The sequence below is a fragment of the Notolepis coatsorum genome, assembly GCF_963971535.1.
Source record: "Notolepis coatsorum genome assembly, chromosome: 3".
Taxonomy (NCBI): domain Eukaryota; kingdom Metazoa; phylum Chordata; class Actinopteri; order Aulopiformes; family Paralepididae; genus Notolepis; species Notolepis coatsorum.
The window spans coordinates 40,112,208-40,132,479 of record NC_140167.1 but is presented as its reverse complement, the minus strand read 5'-3'; the positions used below and the strand labels follow the sequence as shown (position 1 = coordinate 40,132,479).

Genomic DNA, 20,272 nt, shown 5'->3' with positions numbered 1-20,272 from the left:
CACGATGTCGAACTCTCTCTCGTGACTGTTACTATAGTAACGGCACTTTTGACCCAAATCACTATAGCAACGGCGATGTTGATATTACCGCACCTCTTACCCCAAAACAAACGCTGTGGCTTGGTAATGCACTTTCTCAAGATCGAGTAACCTTGACGCTGTGGCTATCAGCTGTTGATGTTAACAGCACAGCCCAAATCCTCATCTGCTGCTATTAGTCTGCTGCTAACACACACACTCTCTCTCTGTTGTCCTCCTCCTCTGAGATGGCTATGAGTAGATGCTGTCATCTACAGATATTTACATTATATACACATTGAAAAACAAGGATTCTATCAATAGTGAGAGTTGAACTGGTCAAACTATAGGTGGTGGCAGAGAGGACGATGAGGAAAAAACTGGGTGCTATACTGGAAAACCCCTCCCACCTCCTAGCTAGCCAAGATGAGGAGCACGTTCAGCTATAGACTTACCCCCCCACAAACCGCCTTGGCCAGTCCTAGCTATCGGGCTAAACAAGTGGGCATGTTTGCTCATATTCTGCCAAATGCTTCAGAACTCATTGGACGGTGCTTAACAGTGGAGATGGACAATGACCCAAAGCACACTTTGAGTACCAAATCGTTTTTTAAGGCAAAGAAGTGGAATGTTATGTAATGGCCAAGTCAATCACCTGAATCTAATTGGGCATTCAGTTCATTCAGAAAAAACTGAAGGGAAAATGCCCCAAGAACAAACAGAAGACAGTTGCAGTAGAGGCCTGGCAGAGCATCACCAGGGACGAAACCAAGTGTCTGGGGATGTTTATGGGTTCCAGACTTCAGGCTGTCATTGACTGCAAAGGATTTGCAACCAAGCATTGGATTTGATTGGTTAGTTTGTCCAATTACTTTTGCACATGTAGAAACTGTTGTAATTCCTCGGTTGTAAATACCCTCAAATTAAAGCTGAAAGTTAAAGCACATCTTGTTTCATTTCACGTCCATTGTGGTAGTGTACAGAGCCAAAATTATGAAAATTGTGTCAATGTCCAAATATCTATGGAGCTGACTGTATGGCCCGAAGACTTTAAGACCCTGCAGGAAACCTGTTAACCAGTTTACTGCTGGCTCTGGGGTAAAGGACTAATAGAATAGAAGAATAGAAGAAGAATTATAAGTGGTGGAGCATGCTGATCAGGTGAGGCAGCATGGCACCATGGTCATTCAGAGGTACAGGTAAAAACCAGCCAGAGAAGGTGTGATCTAATACTGAGAGAGAGAGACAGACGGGGAGAGAGAGAAACATGAATTCAATAGTGGAAGAGAGCGAGTGAGTGTGTGTGGCTTATGTTGTGTATAAAGATGGATATTTGTGTTGCGTCATAAGATGATGTGTATTAAGATTAGGGATGTCCGATATTATCGGCCGATATTGGCATAAAAATGTGATATCGGAAAATATCGGTATCGGTTTTTATTTAACCTTTATTTACCCAGGCAAGCAAGTAAGAACAAATTATTATTTTATTTATTGTCAAAGTATGCATAGTTGTGTTAATTACACGACAAGAAGAGATATGTAATGTTAATGACCTGAATATCTTTATTATATTCCGTTTTTTGGGGGGGGGAAACCCTGCATATATCGGTATCGGTTGATATCGGTTGATATCGGTATCGGAAATTAAGAGTTGGACAATATCGGTATATCGGTATCGGTAAAAAAGCCAATATCGAGCATCCCTAATTAAGATGTACATCTTATGTTGTGTCATAATTGACGTCACAGCAGACATAGACAGACACAGTATTACAAACAGAAAACAATAGAGGCAGACAGACTATCAGAACTGGAATCGGTCAGAATAACCTGGTTTTGCTTTCCCCTACACACTGACTCAGATGTACGCAGTGCCTGTGTCTTAAAAACAGGCTCAATCAGGACAACTCAGCTACATAAACTGCAGAAACGTCATGGCCATTCATCCATGGAGCAAGTTCCACAGTTCATAAGCATGTTACAGCTTCAAGATACTGTGATAAAAAAAGGTCAATGCAGACAAGGTGGGCCAAAGGTGGTTGTGTTGTTCTGGGCGGTGGAGAGGGGGCTCACAAGGGTATCTTCTGTATCTCTTGAGTGTCTATATCTCTGTATCTCTCCAGACCCAAGTCGCCACTTCAGATAACCAACTCTGTGCCTGGGGGTAGAAAGTAGCCGAGTACTTTCACTCAAATATTGCACTTGAGGACAGTTTTGAGGTATTTGTACCCGACTGTGCTTTATACTTTTATTCCACCACATGTAGATAAATGTAGTGGAGTACAAGTATAAAGCCACATCAACACCTTGTGTATTTGCAGGGGTGTAAAAAGTTCCCAGAAATTATACTTAAGTGAAATTATGGGTACCGTCTCAAAATCGTACTAAAAGTCAGAGTATCTGGCTAAAAACACACTTGAGTAAAAGTCAAAACGTTTCTACTTTGAAATGTACTTAAGTACTAATAAGTCAAAGTAAAAACGTCTTTTTATTGCAAGGGATAGACCAGGGGTCTCAAACTCATTCCATCGTGGGCCAAGTTTTCATTTTAACTACACATTGCACCAGGTGAGTTAGTTGAAAAGGTGAGCCAATTAGTGAAATCTTCAGCTGATGTTTAGGCAAGGCTGGAATGAAACCAAGCATACACTCAGGACCAATCATCATGGGTATGGAAACATCACTGCCTGGTATGGCAACAGCACGGCACAGGACAAGAAGGCCCTACAGAGAGTGGTGCGCTCAGCCGAGCGTGCCACGGGTATTGCACTACCAACCCTGCAGGTCATATACAACAAGAGGTGCAAATCCAGAGCCTGCAGGATAATGAAAGACCCTCACCACCCCAACAACAGCCTGTTCATGCTACTGCGGTCAGGCAAACGCCTGCGAGCACCAGTAACGAGGACAGAGAGACTTAGGCTCAGCTTCTTCCCCCAGGCCATCAGAGCCTTGAACACTGAACTCTCCACGCACAAGCACACATGAGCACACACACAACACACACACTGTACACGCTCACACACTAGCAGCCACTTTAACATGAGCACATTTACATTTACATTTTACATTTAGTCATTTAGCTGACGCTTTTATCCAAAGCGACTTACAAGTTCTGTGCGACAAGACAGCACACACACACTCATGCTGCACACGCTCACACTATGGACACTTTACAGAAGGAAAGGTCACTTTAAGAATAGTATAGCTTGAGATTGTATAATATAGCATTGTATAGCAGTTTATACAACGGCATGCAAATTTCTCAATTCTGATTGGCTGAAACAGTCCATTTACACGTATGTATTGCGATCAGTCCACGCTTGCTGGCCCAGGACCCGCCCACAACCGAATCACATCACATCAATCCGCCAGATCACAAGAAGGTGGACAATAATCTTTACAAATGGATATGTTGATAGCGACTAAACGACTAAATATCAAGCGATTCTGTCACAGCGAATGTCTTAGTCGTTTAAACAATGTTGGATGATGTAATTGATGGGTCTTGAATCATTCTGTAACAAAAGAAAAATCGCGGATTGATTGATTAATTTTCAATTTTTTTTTCAATTTTTTTTTCCTTTCGACTGTCAGCGCTCGCTCTAGTCTCCACCCACCGCCACACACCCCCCCCCACACACACACACACTCTGCCTGCAACGCGGGGGATAGTCAGACTGAGAGAGAGCTGGGTGCTGTGCTGTTCTTAGTGAGTTGATTGATTGATTGCTAATTTTATTACTGTACGCTTGGTTTCCAACTGGTTAAGTTTAGGCCCTCTACAGTAGGTTTAAAAAAATAAATAAAAGAATAGGGCGAAAACTTTTTTTTCCTATAGGGCAAAGAAAACGTTTTAATTTGTTTTACCTACTTTCTATAGAAGCATCTAAGAATGAAGTTCTATGGAAAGTAGGTCTGCATTCCCTTAACAATTGTGTGTATTGAGCCGTACTGTATTGTACCCATTCTGCATCTGGTAATAACATTTTCAATCAATCATTCCAATAATACACAGTTGGATATGTTAGTTGGTTGGATGCACTTCAAGCTGCTTCCACATGAGGCAACTTCTCTCAATCATTCCAATAATACACAGTTGGATGTGTTAGTTGGTTGGATGCACTTCCGATCTGCTTCCACATGGAGGCAAATTGTCTTTTTTGTAGTTGTGGGAACTACTTTTTCTGGCGGATGGTTTTTTCAATAAATCTTCGATTAATGTGTGTTTATTGTATAGAAATAAGGTTGGATGAATGTGGCAGTTGTATAAAAGCTTTACACCACTTGCAGTCGTGATTTGTGAACAATAAACCATGCCATCCAATGCCTCATCCGTAGCTAACAGTGTACTGCACTGCCACAGGACCTAGCATGTCCTACCATGCTCTGTAAATAGCTCATGTACAGATACCGATATGCCTACTTTGTTTACTTGTTGTCGCTCTATTGGTTGGACTTTTATTATTATTACTTGTATTATGCACATCGTTGCGGGCGAGACCCCCCGCATTTCACTGTATGCTGTATGTATGCCGTGACAAATAAAACTCTTGTATTTTGTATCTTATATGGGCAGGTACATTTTCCATTGATGGGGATTTGATTGGCTGTTTTTAAATAAAAGTGTGGCCGCAGGATTAATAAATTAATAACATTAACGTTAGTTCGGCCAGAGAAACAATTATACTAATTGAAATGGTTGGACCTGCGAGATTTGTACTTTGTAGGTCTGCATTTTAAATGTAAGGGTAACACTTTATAATAACACTCAGTTATAAGACATTTATAAGGTATTTGTAGAAGATGAACTAATCATGAACAAACCAATTATATACATTAGTAGATTATTATTAAATCATTTATAACTATATTTGTATAACATTTACAAATGATTTATAACTCATCAACATTGTTTGTACTTGATTTCTTCATCATTACATAATGTTATTTAATGTGTAGTAACACATTTGTAGATGCCTTGAAAAATGGATATGAAAAAACGACTATACCTCCATTTATTTGTTCATGTTCAACAAATTATTTGTAAAACATTCACCATTTGGTTGCCGAAAATGTAGAACTACGTTTCTGTCACCCGATCGTTGAGTGCCGGAAACGTATATCTACGTTTTTCTCACAGTATTTCTTTTATTCGCTATTGCCATTCATAATTCAGCGGGGCACCTTGTGCATGCTGTACTGAATGTGTCTGAGGTGGCAGACGGTCTTATACCGCCCTCTAACGCCTTCAGCCATTATTGCACCCCGTTAGAAACTGGTTAGTTTCTTTTCTCTACCGAGCTACGGCGTGGGGGCGGGTCCTAAACACTCGCTTGTAGGGATGGTTTGGACTACTGACCCCGCCCGCCCGTTGAAGTGCAATGCCCAACAACGTCGGAGACAGGATCGCTGTGGATAACTGGAATGGCGATCAGATAATTGGATTATTTTTTTAGCATTACATCAGAGACCGGGTAAGGAAACTATATATGAAAGCTTGCGTTGATCTGATATTTATTTCTACGGCGATTGAAGCTATCTGTGTTTTATGTGTATGGCCGTTTGCCGTTGGGTTGCAGGAGGGGGGGGGGGGGGGGGGGGGGCGGCGCGCCGGTCTAAACCACATTGCATGCTTGCACGAGGAAGGATAATAATTATGATCCAACGTTGATTTCAGGAAGATCCGATAATCAGGCGAAAAATGACGTGTTTATTGAATTACACAAAAACGCAGTTTTCGCGTCTTTTCCCTGGAATGACTCAGCAACCAAACTATATTCATATTCAAAACGGTATAAAACGGAAAATCTACGGATGAAAAAAATAATCGTTTTTTTGCACGTTGACCAGAAGCAACTCACTGAGACTCGACGGCGTTATTAGACCCATAGCTATACTATAAAATATAGGTTTAGCTCTACAAACTACAACTACGTTTACATGGGGTTAATAGACGGCAAGGAAGGGGTCACTTCACGGAAGGGGCGTGGCACTCAATGTGTTAAAAGATCTATAAATCATTTGCAGATGTTATTGTGTGCCCTAATCTAAAGTGAAGACTATTCATCATTAACAAATGTCTAATAGCTTGTTTATTATTTGTGGACTTTTTACTCACCTGTTATGAACAATCTGGCTTATGAATACAGACACGAAGCAATTACCAGAATTGTCTTTTCATGTTTAACAAATGATTTGTTAGACATTCATAAAACATCTAAAAATAATTTGCAGATGCTATTGCCTGCCCTAATCTAAAGTGAAGACAATTCATCATTAACAAATGTCTAATAGTTTGTTAAATATTTGTTGACTTTTTCATCACGTTACAAATGTTGTAGACAGCTTTTGGATCCACCCTTCTTTGTGACATAAAACAGTGACAGAATTAGGGTTATAGATAAATGCAATTTTATTAACAAACAAAGCAAAAACCAATAAACATTGTTTATAATAAAAAGAAAAATAGTCTCCTTTGACACGCCATATACATGTAATCTGGGGGACACTAGTCTAGGACCCAGGAGTATGTAGAGGGAGTCGCGTGAGACTTGAAAGTTTACATTTGTTCTCGTCAGTTTGAATGGAGCTACATGTTATACATTAGCAGAGCCAAGGAATTCGTTCTGCCCCACGCTTTTAAGGTATGAGCAGGCTAAACACCTTTTTCGTTGGTGAATCTATTCCATCATTTCCCACCTACAACTTAAAGTCCTATATTTTGTGTAGACGTATCGATATTTTCCCCCACCACTAGCCGATAGCCTGAAAATACAAATAATTATTACCCTCATGTCATCATCACATACCGCAATATACTGAGCACACATTAGGAACAAACATAATTCAAATGTAACGTTAGCGCCCACCACATCAAGTCTACACAAACTATTGTAGACGGCTGTAGGTAGGAAATTATGGAATAGATTTACCAACGAAAAAGGTGTTTAGCCTGCTCATACCTTAAAAGCGTGGGGCAGCACGAATTCCTTTTCATTTATTTTTATTGTTGCTTTGTTTGTGTTAATAAAATTGCATTTATCTATAACCCTAATTCTGTCACTGTTTTATGTCACAAAGAAGGGTGGATCCGAAAGCTGTGTACAACATTTGTAACAGGTGATGAAAAAGTCAACAAATATTTAACAAACTATTAGACATTTGTTAATGATGAATGGTCTTCACTTTAGATTAGGGCACGCAATAGCATCTGCAAATTATTTATAGATGTTTTATGTTTTTAGGCGGGGTGAGGGAACTGTACATTGGAGGGGGTTGGGTTTAGACATTTACAGGGGCCAGTTTCGAATTGCAGTCTCCCGTAGGTGCTCTTTGAGAGTGGTTTTGAAAGTGGGTAGTGATTCACATTCCTTTACAGCTGTGGGTAGGGCGTTCCACATTGATGTGGCATAATTGCGAAACGTGTTTAGTCCCTTGTTTGAGGCGAATCGGGGTTTAACATGATTTGTGGAGCTCCCTCTGGTGTTGTGGTCGTGGTATTCACTGACCTTTGGGAAGTATTTTAACATGTACATGGGTACCTTAGTGGTGTAGTGTATCTTGTAGACCAGGCCCATTGCTGTCGTCTACTCTAAGCCATCCTAGGTTGTCAAAGTGGGCAGGGGTGAGGTGGGTTCTAGGAGTAAGGTCAAGCAGTAGTCTGACCAGTTTGTTTTGTGATGTTTGTAATTTAGTTTTTAGCGCCTTTGAGGTGCTTTGGTACCCTGAGGTGCAAGCATAGTTGTAGTACCCTTGAATGAGTGCTCCTGCCAGAGTCTTCAGGGTATTCTTGTTTACCAGAGAGGAGATCCGGTACAGGAATCAAGTTTGTTGGTTGACTTTTTTTTATTACATTGGATGCCGATTTGCCTCTAGGATGGAACCCAGGTATGTAATTTCATCACCCACTGTAACAGAGAAGTCGTTTGTCTTGCCGAGTTTGTTATTTGAACCGAAGAGAATGGACTCTGTTTTACGCAGGTGTAATGATAGTTTGTTATCAGCGAGCCATGTGCAGATTCTGCCTAGTTGCGAGCTGAGGGTTTTTTCAACCTGTAACTTGTTCTTGTCAGAGACCAGCAGGGCTGAGTCGTCTGCGAACAGGAACAAGTTGCAGTCACAAGCTGACGACATGTCATTTGCATAAATTAGGAACAGTAGCGGTCCTAGTATGCTTACTTGTGGAACACCACAGCCCACTGGGAAGGGGGGGATAGGGTACCGTTTACCTCCACCATCTGTTCTCTCCCCTCCAGGTAGGATTGCATCCAGCTCACTGATAAACTATCAAAACCAATAGCTTTTAGCTTGTCAATCAGAATGGAGTGATTGACAGTGTCGAAGGCCTTTTGTAGGTCCAGCATTACTCATAACAGGTGAGTAAAAAGTCCACAAATAATAAACAAGCTAGTAGACATTTGTTAATGATGAATAGTCTTCACTTTAGATAAGCGCACACAATAACATCTGTAAATGATTTATAGATCTTTTAAGAATGTTTTACAAATCATTTGTTGAACATGAACAAATAAATGGAGGTAGTCGTTTTTTTCATATCCATTTTTCAAAGCATCTACAAATGTGTTACTACACATTAAATAACATTATTTAATGATGAACAAATCAAGTACAAACAATGTTGATAATGAGGTATAAATCATTTGTAAATGTTATACAAACAGTTATTAATTATTTAATAATCATTTACGAATGTATATAAATGGTTTGTTCATGATTAGTTCATTATCTACAAATACCTTATAAATGTCTTATAACTGAGTGTTATTATAAAGTGTTACCAATGTGGGGAGTAAAAAGTATGTTTTCTCTCTCTGAAATGTAATTGAGTAAAAGTACAAGTATACAAACCTAATAATATTTGAGTAAAGTACAAATCCCCAAAAACAGTACTTGTAACGAAGTACAATTACTCAAGTACTTTACACCCCTGTGTATTTGTACTAGTTAGTTACCTTAATGATGGGTTATGTGTGTAAGACATGTAATTGATTCATACAAATTATAAAGAGCTTAAAGATCCAGTACAATGAAACACAATGATTCAGTACAATGAAAAGCGTGCTTTTCCAATCAGTTTTTTTTAAACCTAAGATATGTTGATGTAAAATTAAATTACCCAAAATATCAGAACTGTTGACCTAATGTCTCATTTACATCTAATTGGACAATGCGGGGGGAAATAAAGTTCCCCCTTATTTTGAATGGGGGAGGTTGCGTTGGGCTGCGGCAGTTGTTACAGCATGGGATTGCTGAAAAACAACAAGTGTTCGACAAGAAAGTTGAATTCATGCCAACTTTTCCCGTAAAGCAAACCCCTGTCCGTGCTGCGGTGGCCACAAAGCACGCCAAACATCTCACAGCATGATGTCGCACAAAAATGGCCAATCCACAAAAACACACCACCCTGCATTATCACATTGTTGGATTAGATGAGAACGAGCCCTGAAGCCCATTGATCTCTATCCCCCTGGATATCAACAAAATCAAAGCCATTTCAGATATCCAATATGCTTCCTTGGAGATATTACATAATATACTCTGGGTTACTGTGATTGGCCCATTGTTCAATCCCACTATGTCTGATTGGCCCATTAGCCAATAGCCACATCTAGCTGAGCGATGTCAGAGCAACATGGACCTTAACAAATTAGTTGACTGAATTAAAACATCATTGTAACAGGATATTTAATGTATCAAAATACATTCCTTATACTGACGGATCAGGACACAACGTAACAACAAGTAACAGTACTTTTGACATTTAAGTACATTCAATATCAAGTTTGTTGATATTTTTACTAAGTACAAGTAAATGGAGGACTTTTACTAGAGTACTGCACCATCAGCAAATTCCTATATACAGATAGGGAGACAAGACAAAGTCAGACCCGTCTAGGACCAAAAAGAGCCTCTTTTCTGTGGTTAAGCGGGTCAAGGGTTGAGAATGTAATGTAGGCTCTTTACATTTAGATTGTGAACAACGTCCCTAGAGCCTCATCTCTGCTGAATGGCTTCCTCATGTTGCAAACAAGCCTCTAGAGGACCAAGTACATTTCTTAAGTGCAGAGGAAGCAGTGACAAAGGGACTGTGACGCAAAGAGGAAGAGACTGTGGTTCGAGGTTGTGGTGAGAGAGACAAACACAGCGTAGCCTTTACCCCACCCGTATGCAAAGACACTTGGTGTAATCTTACACCTTAAACGGTAAACAAGGCATTCAAGAACAGTTGTAACCGCATCGTCAATATATTGTAAAATGGACACACCTACAGTAAGTACTTTTTCTTTATGCACCGTCAGTATTATAGGTAACATGGACACGCTGAAGCACTGATGACAAAGGTTGCAGTGTACAGTAAGCAGCCCATTAACTCAGATAGGCTAGGATTCCTCCCCTTAATCTTTTCACTGCCGCACTACCAAAACGGTTAACCCTTTCACTGCGACAATTCACAGAATTGGCGACCGTCGGTTGTGTGATAGTAAAGGGTTAACCTTCTGTCGTGTGGCAGTGAAAGGGTTAACAGGACCCCTTGAAGGTGAAAGATCATTAGAGATACATAGATAGTCGGGTCATGGGAAAAGCAATTTGGTTACATCACACAGCGAGGCTGTAACTTAAAGGGGGCACTTCTGTAATTAACACAACACAAGGATTCAGTGTCCTCTGATGACATCACGGGAGGAGATATTCAAACTCATTAACTCTCAATCAAACTGTCAAACTAAATGAATGTGTGCAAAACAGCTTTGGGATATGTGTGAGATTAAGTGCAAAATAAATCAGCATTGTGAACTGCCCTTTTAAGCCATATATTGGACACATCACCTATAGCCCATATGACAAGAGAACAGACCTGGCGGTGTTATCTAATAGTTGGCAGGCTATTTCAGGTCCAGCAGGCCAGTGACACAGTCATGCTGTTTGGTGGCTGCTGACTTGGAATACAATTCTAAATATAACTCAACATTTACTGTTCGCTCACATGAGGCCCCGTTATCATGATGAGGCCTTTATGCTGCCACTCACAGCAAGTGGACAACGGTCCCTGGATATATAAATGGACTGCAGGCTCCACCCACACACACACAGTAGTGGCTAACACACACACACATGTTGAGAGACAGGAGCTAACGGTCACCTTGGCCTCATTTCAAAGGATTACATTCCAACAGAGGCTGGGCTAAGAGAGATATTTTACCAGGAATATCAACGTTCATTTAGTCACAACATTTTATTGCATTATTTTAAATATGAAACACTGGGGGGTCACTAAAGCCGGTATACAGTAGCTGCATGACGGAGTGTATGGTACAACTAGTGTTACTTCACTAAAACACCAAGGTGGCAGAGTAGAAAAGGATCAAATGAAAGAATTGTTGCACACTTGGTTTCTTTGGAAGAGTAAAGCTTTACATTTTCTTTTTATAAAACCAACATTTGTAATTAAGACTTCATTAGTGATGAGAAGAAATTTGCTTAGGGGTGTAACGATGCATCAATTAATCGGAATGCATCTATTCTAATGTGACGATTCAACTGCATCGATTTGAAAATGTTAGAATCGAAATTAATCTAAAGAAAAAAAGAAAAAAAATTATAATTTTAATTTAAATTTTTTTACATTTTGGTTGCAGGAAACGTAGATCTACGTTTTTCTCGCAGTATTTCTTTTATTCGCTATTGCCATTCATAATTCAGCGGGGCACCTTGTGCATGCTGTACTGAATGCGTCTGAGCTGGTAGACGGTCTTATACCGCCCTCTAATGCCTTCGGCCATTATTGCACCCCGTTAGAAACGGGTTAGTTTCTTTTCTCTACCGAGCTGCAGCGTGGGGGGCGGGTCCTAAACACTCCGGCAAAACACACGCTTGTAGGGATGGTTTTGACTACTGAACTAGGCAAAATCTGCATATGGCTCGCCGACAACAAACTATCATTACACATGGGCAAAACAGAGTCCATTCTCTTCGGTTCAAATAACAAACTCAGCAAGACCGACGGCTTCTCGGTTACAGTGGGTGACAATATTATCACAAGGAAAGATGAAATTACCTACCTGGGTTCCATCCTAGAGGCTAATCTTTCCTGTGACAAAATGGCATCCAATGTAATAAAAAAAGTCAACCAACGAACGCGATTCTTGTACCGGATCTCCTCTCTGGTAAACAAGAATACCCTGAAGACTCTAGCAGGAGCACTCATTCAAGGGTACTACGACTATGCTTGCACCTCATGGTACCAAAGCACCTCAAAGGCACTAAAAAACAAATTACAAACATCTCAAAACAAGCTAGTCAGACTACTGCTTGACCTGACTCCTAGAACCCACCTCACCCCTGCCCACTTTGACAACCTAGGATGGCTTAGAGTAGACGACAGAGTACAGCAACTTGCAATGGGCCTGGTCTACAAGATACACTACGCGACCAAGGTACCCATGTACATGTCAAAATACTTCCCAAAGGTCAGTGAATACCACGATCACAACACTAGAGGGAGCTCCACAAATCATGTAAAACCCAGATTCGGCTCAAACAAGGGACTAAACACGTTTTGCAATTATGCCACATCAATGTGGAACGCCCTACCCAAAGCTGTAAAGGAATGTGAATCACTACCCACTTTCAAAAACACTCTCAAAAAACACCTACGTGAGACTGCAATTCGAAACTGGCCCCTACAAATGTCCTAACCTAGTTGTACAGTAAATGACCAAGTAAGGCTTTGTCAGTATTCCAATGTACAGTGTAAAATGTGTGTGTGTCCCCTACCCTATAGATGTAGCAGTACTGTCTATCTGTATGTCATATATGTTATGATGAATTGAAAATGGGGGACCCTGATGTAAACAAGACGAAAGTCTTTCTCTGGTCTGCATCCCCTTAACAATTGTATGTATTGAGCTGTACTGTACCCATTCTGCAATCTGTTAATAAACTTTTCAATCAATCAATCAAACCCCGCCCGCCCGTTGAAGTGCAATGCACAACAACGTCGGAGACAGGATCGCTGTGGATAACTGGAATGGCGATCAGATATTAGGATCCTTTTTTTTTGCATTACATCAGAGACCAGGTAAGGACATTATATATGAAAGCTTGTGTTGATCTGATATTTATTTCTACCCCGATCGACACTGTCTCTGTGTCTGTATGTGTGGCTGTTGGGTTGTTGTAGGGGGGGGGGGGGGGGCGTGCCGGTCTAAACAACATTGCATGCGTGCACGAGGAAGGTTATATTTCGTATAGCATCGCGTCCCGCTCTGAGCCTTACGAGATACTCTATATCTCCTGTGATACCTAATGTATCTCCCACGAACAAAAAACACATGCACCCCACCTGTATGGGGCCCCGCCCCTTATGGTGGCACCGCCCATATAGCAGTGACTCTGGTCACCAAACACCCTTCCTCTATTTTCGTCCCAGCGTACTGGATGCTTGCACCATACGAGCTAGCGGAATGAAAAGATTAAGGAAGATTAATAATGTTGGAAGCTTACCGGAGGTTGCTGGCCCCTGGCATCTTCGACGCATGTTTTCGGCGACACGACGGGCCTGTGATGTTCCTCGTTTGATGACTGCACATCGAGGTTCAGCTGTACAAGGCTGGCTGTCGGGCCAGCTTGTACTCAGGTAGGCCCTGTGTCTTCAGGCATGGGTATTAGTGTTAGTAATGCTGGTGTGTGTTGTTAACACAACCTTGTTGTGTGTTGGCGCCAGGGGCAAGATGGTTTGGTGAACGTTCTCTGCAGGGAACGGTTTCCAAGCTGTCTTGGGCGTGCTGCTAAGACATCTAAAGCTATGCTAACATGCTATCGCTACTGCCGCATGCTATCACTACTGCTAATTGCTATGCTGTTTTAATGTCTCCGCCGTGAGATGTTGTCACTCTCCCGCCTCTTGCCCGGTTCATCAATGAAGGTCAGTCGGTAGCTGTTGTGGGGTTTTGAGTTCTATTTACCTTTTCGGGTAAATGGGTTGACAACGGGGTAGGTCGTGGCTAGGTTCTAGCCAGGTATTACCTTGTGTTCCGGCGGGGTTTGTTGAACGGTGTTCCCATCTGGGTTGGCGTCGGGTAGTGGGGCTATGGGTCCAGCCGACATGGTAAACATGTTGCGTGTCAATTGCACAGGCAATTGTTGTCTTGGGTTCCACATTGCCTGGCGTTAGGCTGCAGTAGTGTAAGGGCAGGGCCGCTTGGGAGAAATGTGAGGCCCTGTGCGTTTTTAGACGCGAGGCCCCCCATCTCCTGGGGCGGCCCTGTGTAGGGGGCTATTGTTTCATTTTGTCACTCTGCTATGAGAAGGTCTGTCTTGCTACAAGCTTTCTCTCCTCTCAAACCATTCATACTGACGGTCAATCGGTATACTGGGGGAGTAGTGCGGGGGGGGGCTTTGTTTACCTTTTTTGGTAAATGGGCTAAACTAGGGCTGGTGTTCTGTTGTGAATATTTTGAATGAAGACGGGTCTGGTCCGTCTCCCCTTAAACTTTGTGTGTATGTGTTTGCTCATTCTACAGTTTTTGTGGTTTAGCTCTTTTATTCATTTAACCTTTTCATGGTCCACACCACAGTGGAGGGTGCTGTTTGCAATCACCACTGGTGCTCCATGTTAACGTCAGTCCTTTGTTTTTGATATATTGAAACAATGCCCCGCCCGGCCGACACCATGGGTCGGCCTGGCGAGTGGCTGGTGGGCTGTTAAGGCTTGTACCGCCACGGTATGGAATTGGCAACGATTAGAACTGTGTTCGAATTGGTGTTTTTTCTATTACAGAAATGGTGTCTGGTGGAGGGGCCTTGAGGGCCGGCCGACGTCGACACATCGCGCACGGTGTTGGTAAACCACTCCGTCGAGGATGTTGACGTTATTAGCTTTGACCCAGCCGCAAGCTATAACCGCTCAGGGTTCCCCTCTCCGCAGGGGATTTTGGTCTTCTGCTGGAGCGCGGGCGGTATTGTCCTAGGCCCTACACCGCCTCACACCGCGCAGCCAGAAGAAGAGAGAGCACGGCCTCGTCAGCGGCGATGACGGGGCCCTCGACAGGCGGCCATGTTTCCCCCGCCAGTGGTGCCCTGGTTGGAGAATCGACAGGGTATCGCGAGGCCGACAGTCTTGGCGGCCGAGGGATCGGCCATTTTGGGTGATTTCGGTGTTGGTAAACCACTCCGTCGTCATTTTGCCGCGAGCAGCCCGCTCCCCGTTCAATCCTCTCTCTGGTACCCCCAGAAGCGGGGCTCTGAGCGTTCTCTTTTGGCTGCGGGCCGCGAACCTTCATTGAAGCGTATGCGGCCCCATTCTTCGCTTCTCATGGAGACAGGGGCTGACACCCAGTTGATGGCTGAGCCTGGGTCTGTCCGTGAGAATGTTGTGCTGTCAAGCGGCTCCCACACCTTGAACTGTGTTGGTTGAGCCTGGTGTTACGTCTGTCAACTTAAGTGTTGTCAGCAGGGGGGCTCGAAACCTTTTGAGGCACACAGTGCGGGCTTCCCCGGCCTCGCCTTCGCCAGGCCAGGTATCATGTTGGTGCTCCCACTCCTGGAATATTGGCAAGTGGTCGCAGCTCACATGGTTTGGGGTGGTAGTGATATCACTGCAGGGCTACGGTGTGTAGGAACCCATGGGGGCCTTACACCTTGCATGTCCGGCTGCAGAACAACTCCTTCAGCATGTTCTGGAGGGGTGTTCAGTGGGGGGGCTTTTTTGATCGGAAGCCCCCCGTATCAGACAGGCCCTTTTCTGTCGGGGTTCCCCCTTGGGTGCGATTGCCTCGTGGGTGGTGTCAGGGTCAGGTGTTCCGACACGGAACGCGCTCCTCGCACGATTCCAGGGTTGTCTTCGCACAGCGGGGGGGACCGGGCCAACTATCTACAGTTCCTGGCGGACCTGCGCCACGTGACGGCGGGTGCGTTGGGAGTGTCGTCACATATGACTACGGCAGTACCATATGTCGAGGTAGATGGAGAGAATGGTGAGGCGGGGACTTGTGTTTACACAACCCCACCCGTTTTCAGGTTTGGTACAGACCCTGTTGTCGGGGTCTCCAGCAGGGACAGCTCTGGTCGACGAGATCCAATCTCTGTGGACGAAGCAAGCCATCGTCGTGGCGTTCTCCTCCCGGTGTTCTCTGCCCGAGAAGTCGGGAGGGAGGGGTGTAAGACCCAGGCTGGACCTGTCCCATGGGAAGGTTCAGCATTTTTTGGATCGTCTCCTACCTGTTGAACACTGTCAGGTGGGGGTCTGGTTCTCCTCCATAGACCTGTAGGATGCGTATGCGCATCCCCGATCTTCCATCCTAGGGCTTACCTACGCTTCCTTTGCAGGGTTAGCGTATGAGTACCAGAGGCTGCCGTTCGGTTTTCTCTGGCTCCCCGCATCTTCACCAAGTGCGTGGAGGCCGCACTGGGGCCTCTGCGTCATCTGGGGTTACGGAGTGTTCTGCCCTGATGACGTTCTGGTCCTTCGCGGTCAAGGTGGATTGTCAGGTCTCGTACCAGGCAGGTCTCTACCAGCCTGGGGTTGCTGTAGACTGGATGTAGAGTATTCCTCTTCCCAGTCAACGGTTGGAGGGCTATGGGCATCCATCTCAGAGCGTGTTGTCAACACGCTCGGGAGGTTCCGTCCTAGGACGGTTACGGCGCTGTCTCACGTCGCGTTTTCACCGACGCCTCCCTCGCTGGTGACGCATCGGGCCAACGCAGTAGGGGGCAGCTGGCAAACCATGCTGCCCGGTCTGCGCTACGTTCAATGTGTTGGTGTTGAAAGCGGTCCTTCTGGTCCACAAATGGTGTTGATCAGGACGGACGATACGACGTCAGTGTCGTGTATCGACAGACAGGGAGGAGTACGCTCCCCCTGTCTGCACCAGGCGGCGGGCGGCTGGCTATGGGCGTCCTCCATCTGCGCGGCCTAAGGGCTCCCCACATCCCCGGCAGGGAGAGTGTGGGTGCAGGTGTACTGTCGCGGGGCGGCCCTCATCCTGACGGGTGAGGATTGCGTCTGGACATGGCCAGGCAGGTCTGGGACCGATGCCGTGCCGCCAGGGATTCTTCCCCATACATCTGTTAGGTCAGTTGTTGGGACGGGTACGTTGAGGGGCGCAGGTCCTTGATCCTGATGGTGTTACCATCTGGAATGCGCATGCTCCCTCCACTGTCGCGCTTACGCGGGCAGATGACGTATGTTCCAAGTGTGGTGTAAGGCGGGGGGCCAGGACTCAGTCTCCTGCCCCCTGGTTGCTGTCCTTAGTTACCTCCAGTCTCTCCTTGATAGACTGTCGGCTTCGACGGTGAGGGTATATGCAGCAGCTATATCCTCCTATCATGAGGGGTTTGAGGGGATGTCTTGTTCAGCCACCCTCTTGTGAAGCGTTTCCTGCTTGGCGCTCGACGCGTTAAGCCGGTGCAACGCTCCTTGGCTCCGACTTGGGATCTTCAATTGGTCCTCGGTCGGTTGTCCTTGGCCCCGTTTGAGCCGCTCGAGCGGGCGCCGTTGGGACAGCTGTCCTTCAGGACCGCGTTCCTTCTGGCTGTCACTTCCGCTAAACGCGTAGGTGAGCTCTGTGCTCTCTCGGTACGTCCAGAGTGCCTGTCTTTTCGGACCAATTGCGGTGTCACTCTGCGACCTAATCCTGCTTTCGTGCCTAAGAATATCCGGAGTTCCTTCCGCTCCCGGGATATTGTGGTTCAGGCGTTTCGTCCTCCTCCTCACACTGGTGAGTTAGATGCGGGCCTTCACCTGTCATGTCCAGTCCGTGCTTGGGGATTTACCTCAGCCGTACTCAGGATTTCAGGGTTACCGACCAGCTTTTTGTCTGTTACGGTGGGGCTCGTGCTGGTAAGGCACTGTCGGAGCAGCGCCTGTCCCATTGGTTGTGCGAGGGTGTTACCCTCTGCTACACGCTGGCTGGGCAGGATCCCCCTGGGGGCGCACTCCACTCGTGGGGTGGCTGCCTCTGCCGCTCTCCTGGGTGGGGCCTCGGTGGAGGCCATCTGTGCTGCAGCTTCATGGTCCTCCCCGGGCTCCTTTGTAAGGTTTTTCCTCATGGACATGACCGGGGGTTCTGTCTCCCAGGCGGTTCTGGGGTCTGTGGCCTTTCCTGCTTCCCGTCCTTTGGTCGGGTAGCAGGAGTGTATGGGTATGGGCCGCAGTGTGTTGAGTCACACGTGGTTCCGCCTGTACGGTGTGTTCAAGGGGTTCTGGCTCCCTCTTGTTCGCATTCAGGTGGAGTTGACTGCGCCCCCCCTTCGTTAGGAAGGATGGGGTGACAGGGCTCCCCGCACCCCTTGATGTGGGCTTACGGGTCCTCAGGGGGTACATCTGTCGGGTCTCGCGCCCGCTCTTCCCCATTATCTCGTAAGGCTCAGAGCGGGACGCGATGCTATACGAAATATAACGATAGGTTATGTAGATAACCTAGTTATATTAGTATTGGCTAAGCGTCCCGCTCTGCGCGCCCTGAGTTCCCTCTTGAGGGGTCTTTTCCTGGGACGGGTTTTTTGGCGAGGAAGGGTGTTTGGTGACCAGAGTCACTGCTATATGGGCGGTGCCACCATAAGGGGCGGGGCCCCATACAGGTGGGGTGCATGTGTTTTTTGTTCGTGGGAGATACATTAGGTATCACAGGAGATATAGAGTATCTCGTAAGGCTCAGAGCGGGACGCTTAGCCAATACTAATATAACTAGGTTATCTACATAACCTATCGTTAATAATTATGATCTAGCATTGATTTCAGGAAGATCCGATAATCAGGCGAAAAATGACAACGTGTTTATTGAATTACACAAAAACGCAGTTTTCGCATCTTTTCCCTGGAATGACTCAGAAGCACCCAAACTATATTCATATTCAAAACGGAAATGTACGGATGAAAAAAGAATCTGTTTTTTGCACGTTGACCAGAAGCAAGTCACTGAGACTCGACGGCATTATTAGACCCATAGCTATACTATAAAATATAGGTTTAGCTCTACAAACTACAACTACGTTTACATGGGGTTAATGGACGGCAAGGAAGGGGTCACTTCCCGGAAGGGGCGTGGCACTCAATGTGTTAATGTTTTTTTTTGTGTGTATTGTTTTATTGATGCTGAGTGAATCAGTTCCCCCAGCCACATTTGTGTATTCAAACATTTTGGGGGAATTAACGGATAGAAAATTCATCGAATAGAGGTCAAATGAAGAGATTTCATGATGCATTGAATCGTTGCCTGAATAATCCTAATCGAAATTAATCGTTCGCATCGTTACACACCTAGTTTCTATGAATAAAGTTGTATTCTCCTGAGAAACCCAAGCTCCCTCCTCTGTGCGTGTGCATATGTGCGCACGTGTGTGTATGCATGTCTATATCAGACCTATAGATAATGCCTTTTCTGCGTAGTAAAAATCAGAGCAGAGGTGATCGGTCTGTGTGTGTGCACGTTTGTGTGTATGTGTACGTGTGTGTATGTATGTGTGCGTGTGAGGGCTCTTACTTTTAGTAAAAGATATATTTTTTAAGATTTAAATAACACTATCATTCAAACCTGGTGAAATGTTTAATAATTAAACTGTAATGATGCGTTTGAATTCAAAACTGAAAGGCAGTTAGCCCCAGTCTGCTTTCCTGTGTCCCAGATTAATGTATTCGTGCTAAAAGCAACGTGCATGCTTCAAAAGGCGGCATTCGTGTTTATTAGTATTTACTTAAGTATTTAACTGCAAACTTAAGTTTGTTCCACAAACAAGATTTTTGGAAAACGTGCACAGTGTGTGTGAGTGTGTGTGTGCATGTGTCCGACCTATAGATGATGCCTTTGCTGTGCAGAAACATGAGAGCGGAGGTGATCTCTGCAGTGTAGAATTGAGCTCTGCCCTCCTCAAACTTCCTGGACTTCTGAATGTGAAACATGAGGTCACCTCCATTCACAAACTCCATCACAAAGAACAGACGGTCCTGCAACACACAGAGATGACATTTACACACACACCCACATATCCACTAAATACTCATTAACTCATTCAGCACCAGAGGGCGCTGTTTACTGTGTAGTTGAAAGGCCAACGCTTTTAAAGTATAGGAATATGTGGCGGTGTTTGCAGGGCTAAAACTATATATATTATAGCTATGGATATAATAATATTGCCCATTTGATATCACCTATCTATCGTTCAATATCAGAAAAAGAAAAAAAAATGTCATCCATACATTCCCGTTTTATACCGTGGTGAATATGACTAT

At 44.7% G+C, this 20,272-nt stretch overlaps 1 protein-coding gene across 3 annotated transcripts in view; it reads right to left on the bottom strand.

The window, feature by feature from the left end:
- Positions 1–20,272, bottom strand: part of prkcha (protein kinase C, eta, a) — a 101,156-nt gene that overhangs the window by 16,310 nt on the left and 64,574 nt on the right. For all 3 annotated transcript variants that reach the window (XM_084310238.1, XM_084310240.1, XM_084310239.1), the window contains exon 10: positions 19,833–19,987. In XM_084310238.1, coding sequence (XP_084166364.1) covers positions 19,833–19,987 — 155 coding nt within the window. The remainder of the gene's footprint in view (positions 1–19,832; positions 19,988–20,272) is intronic.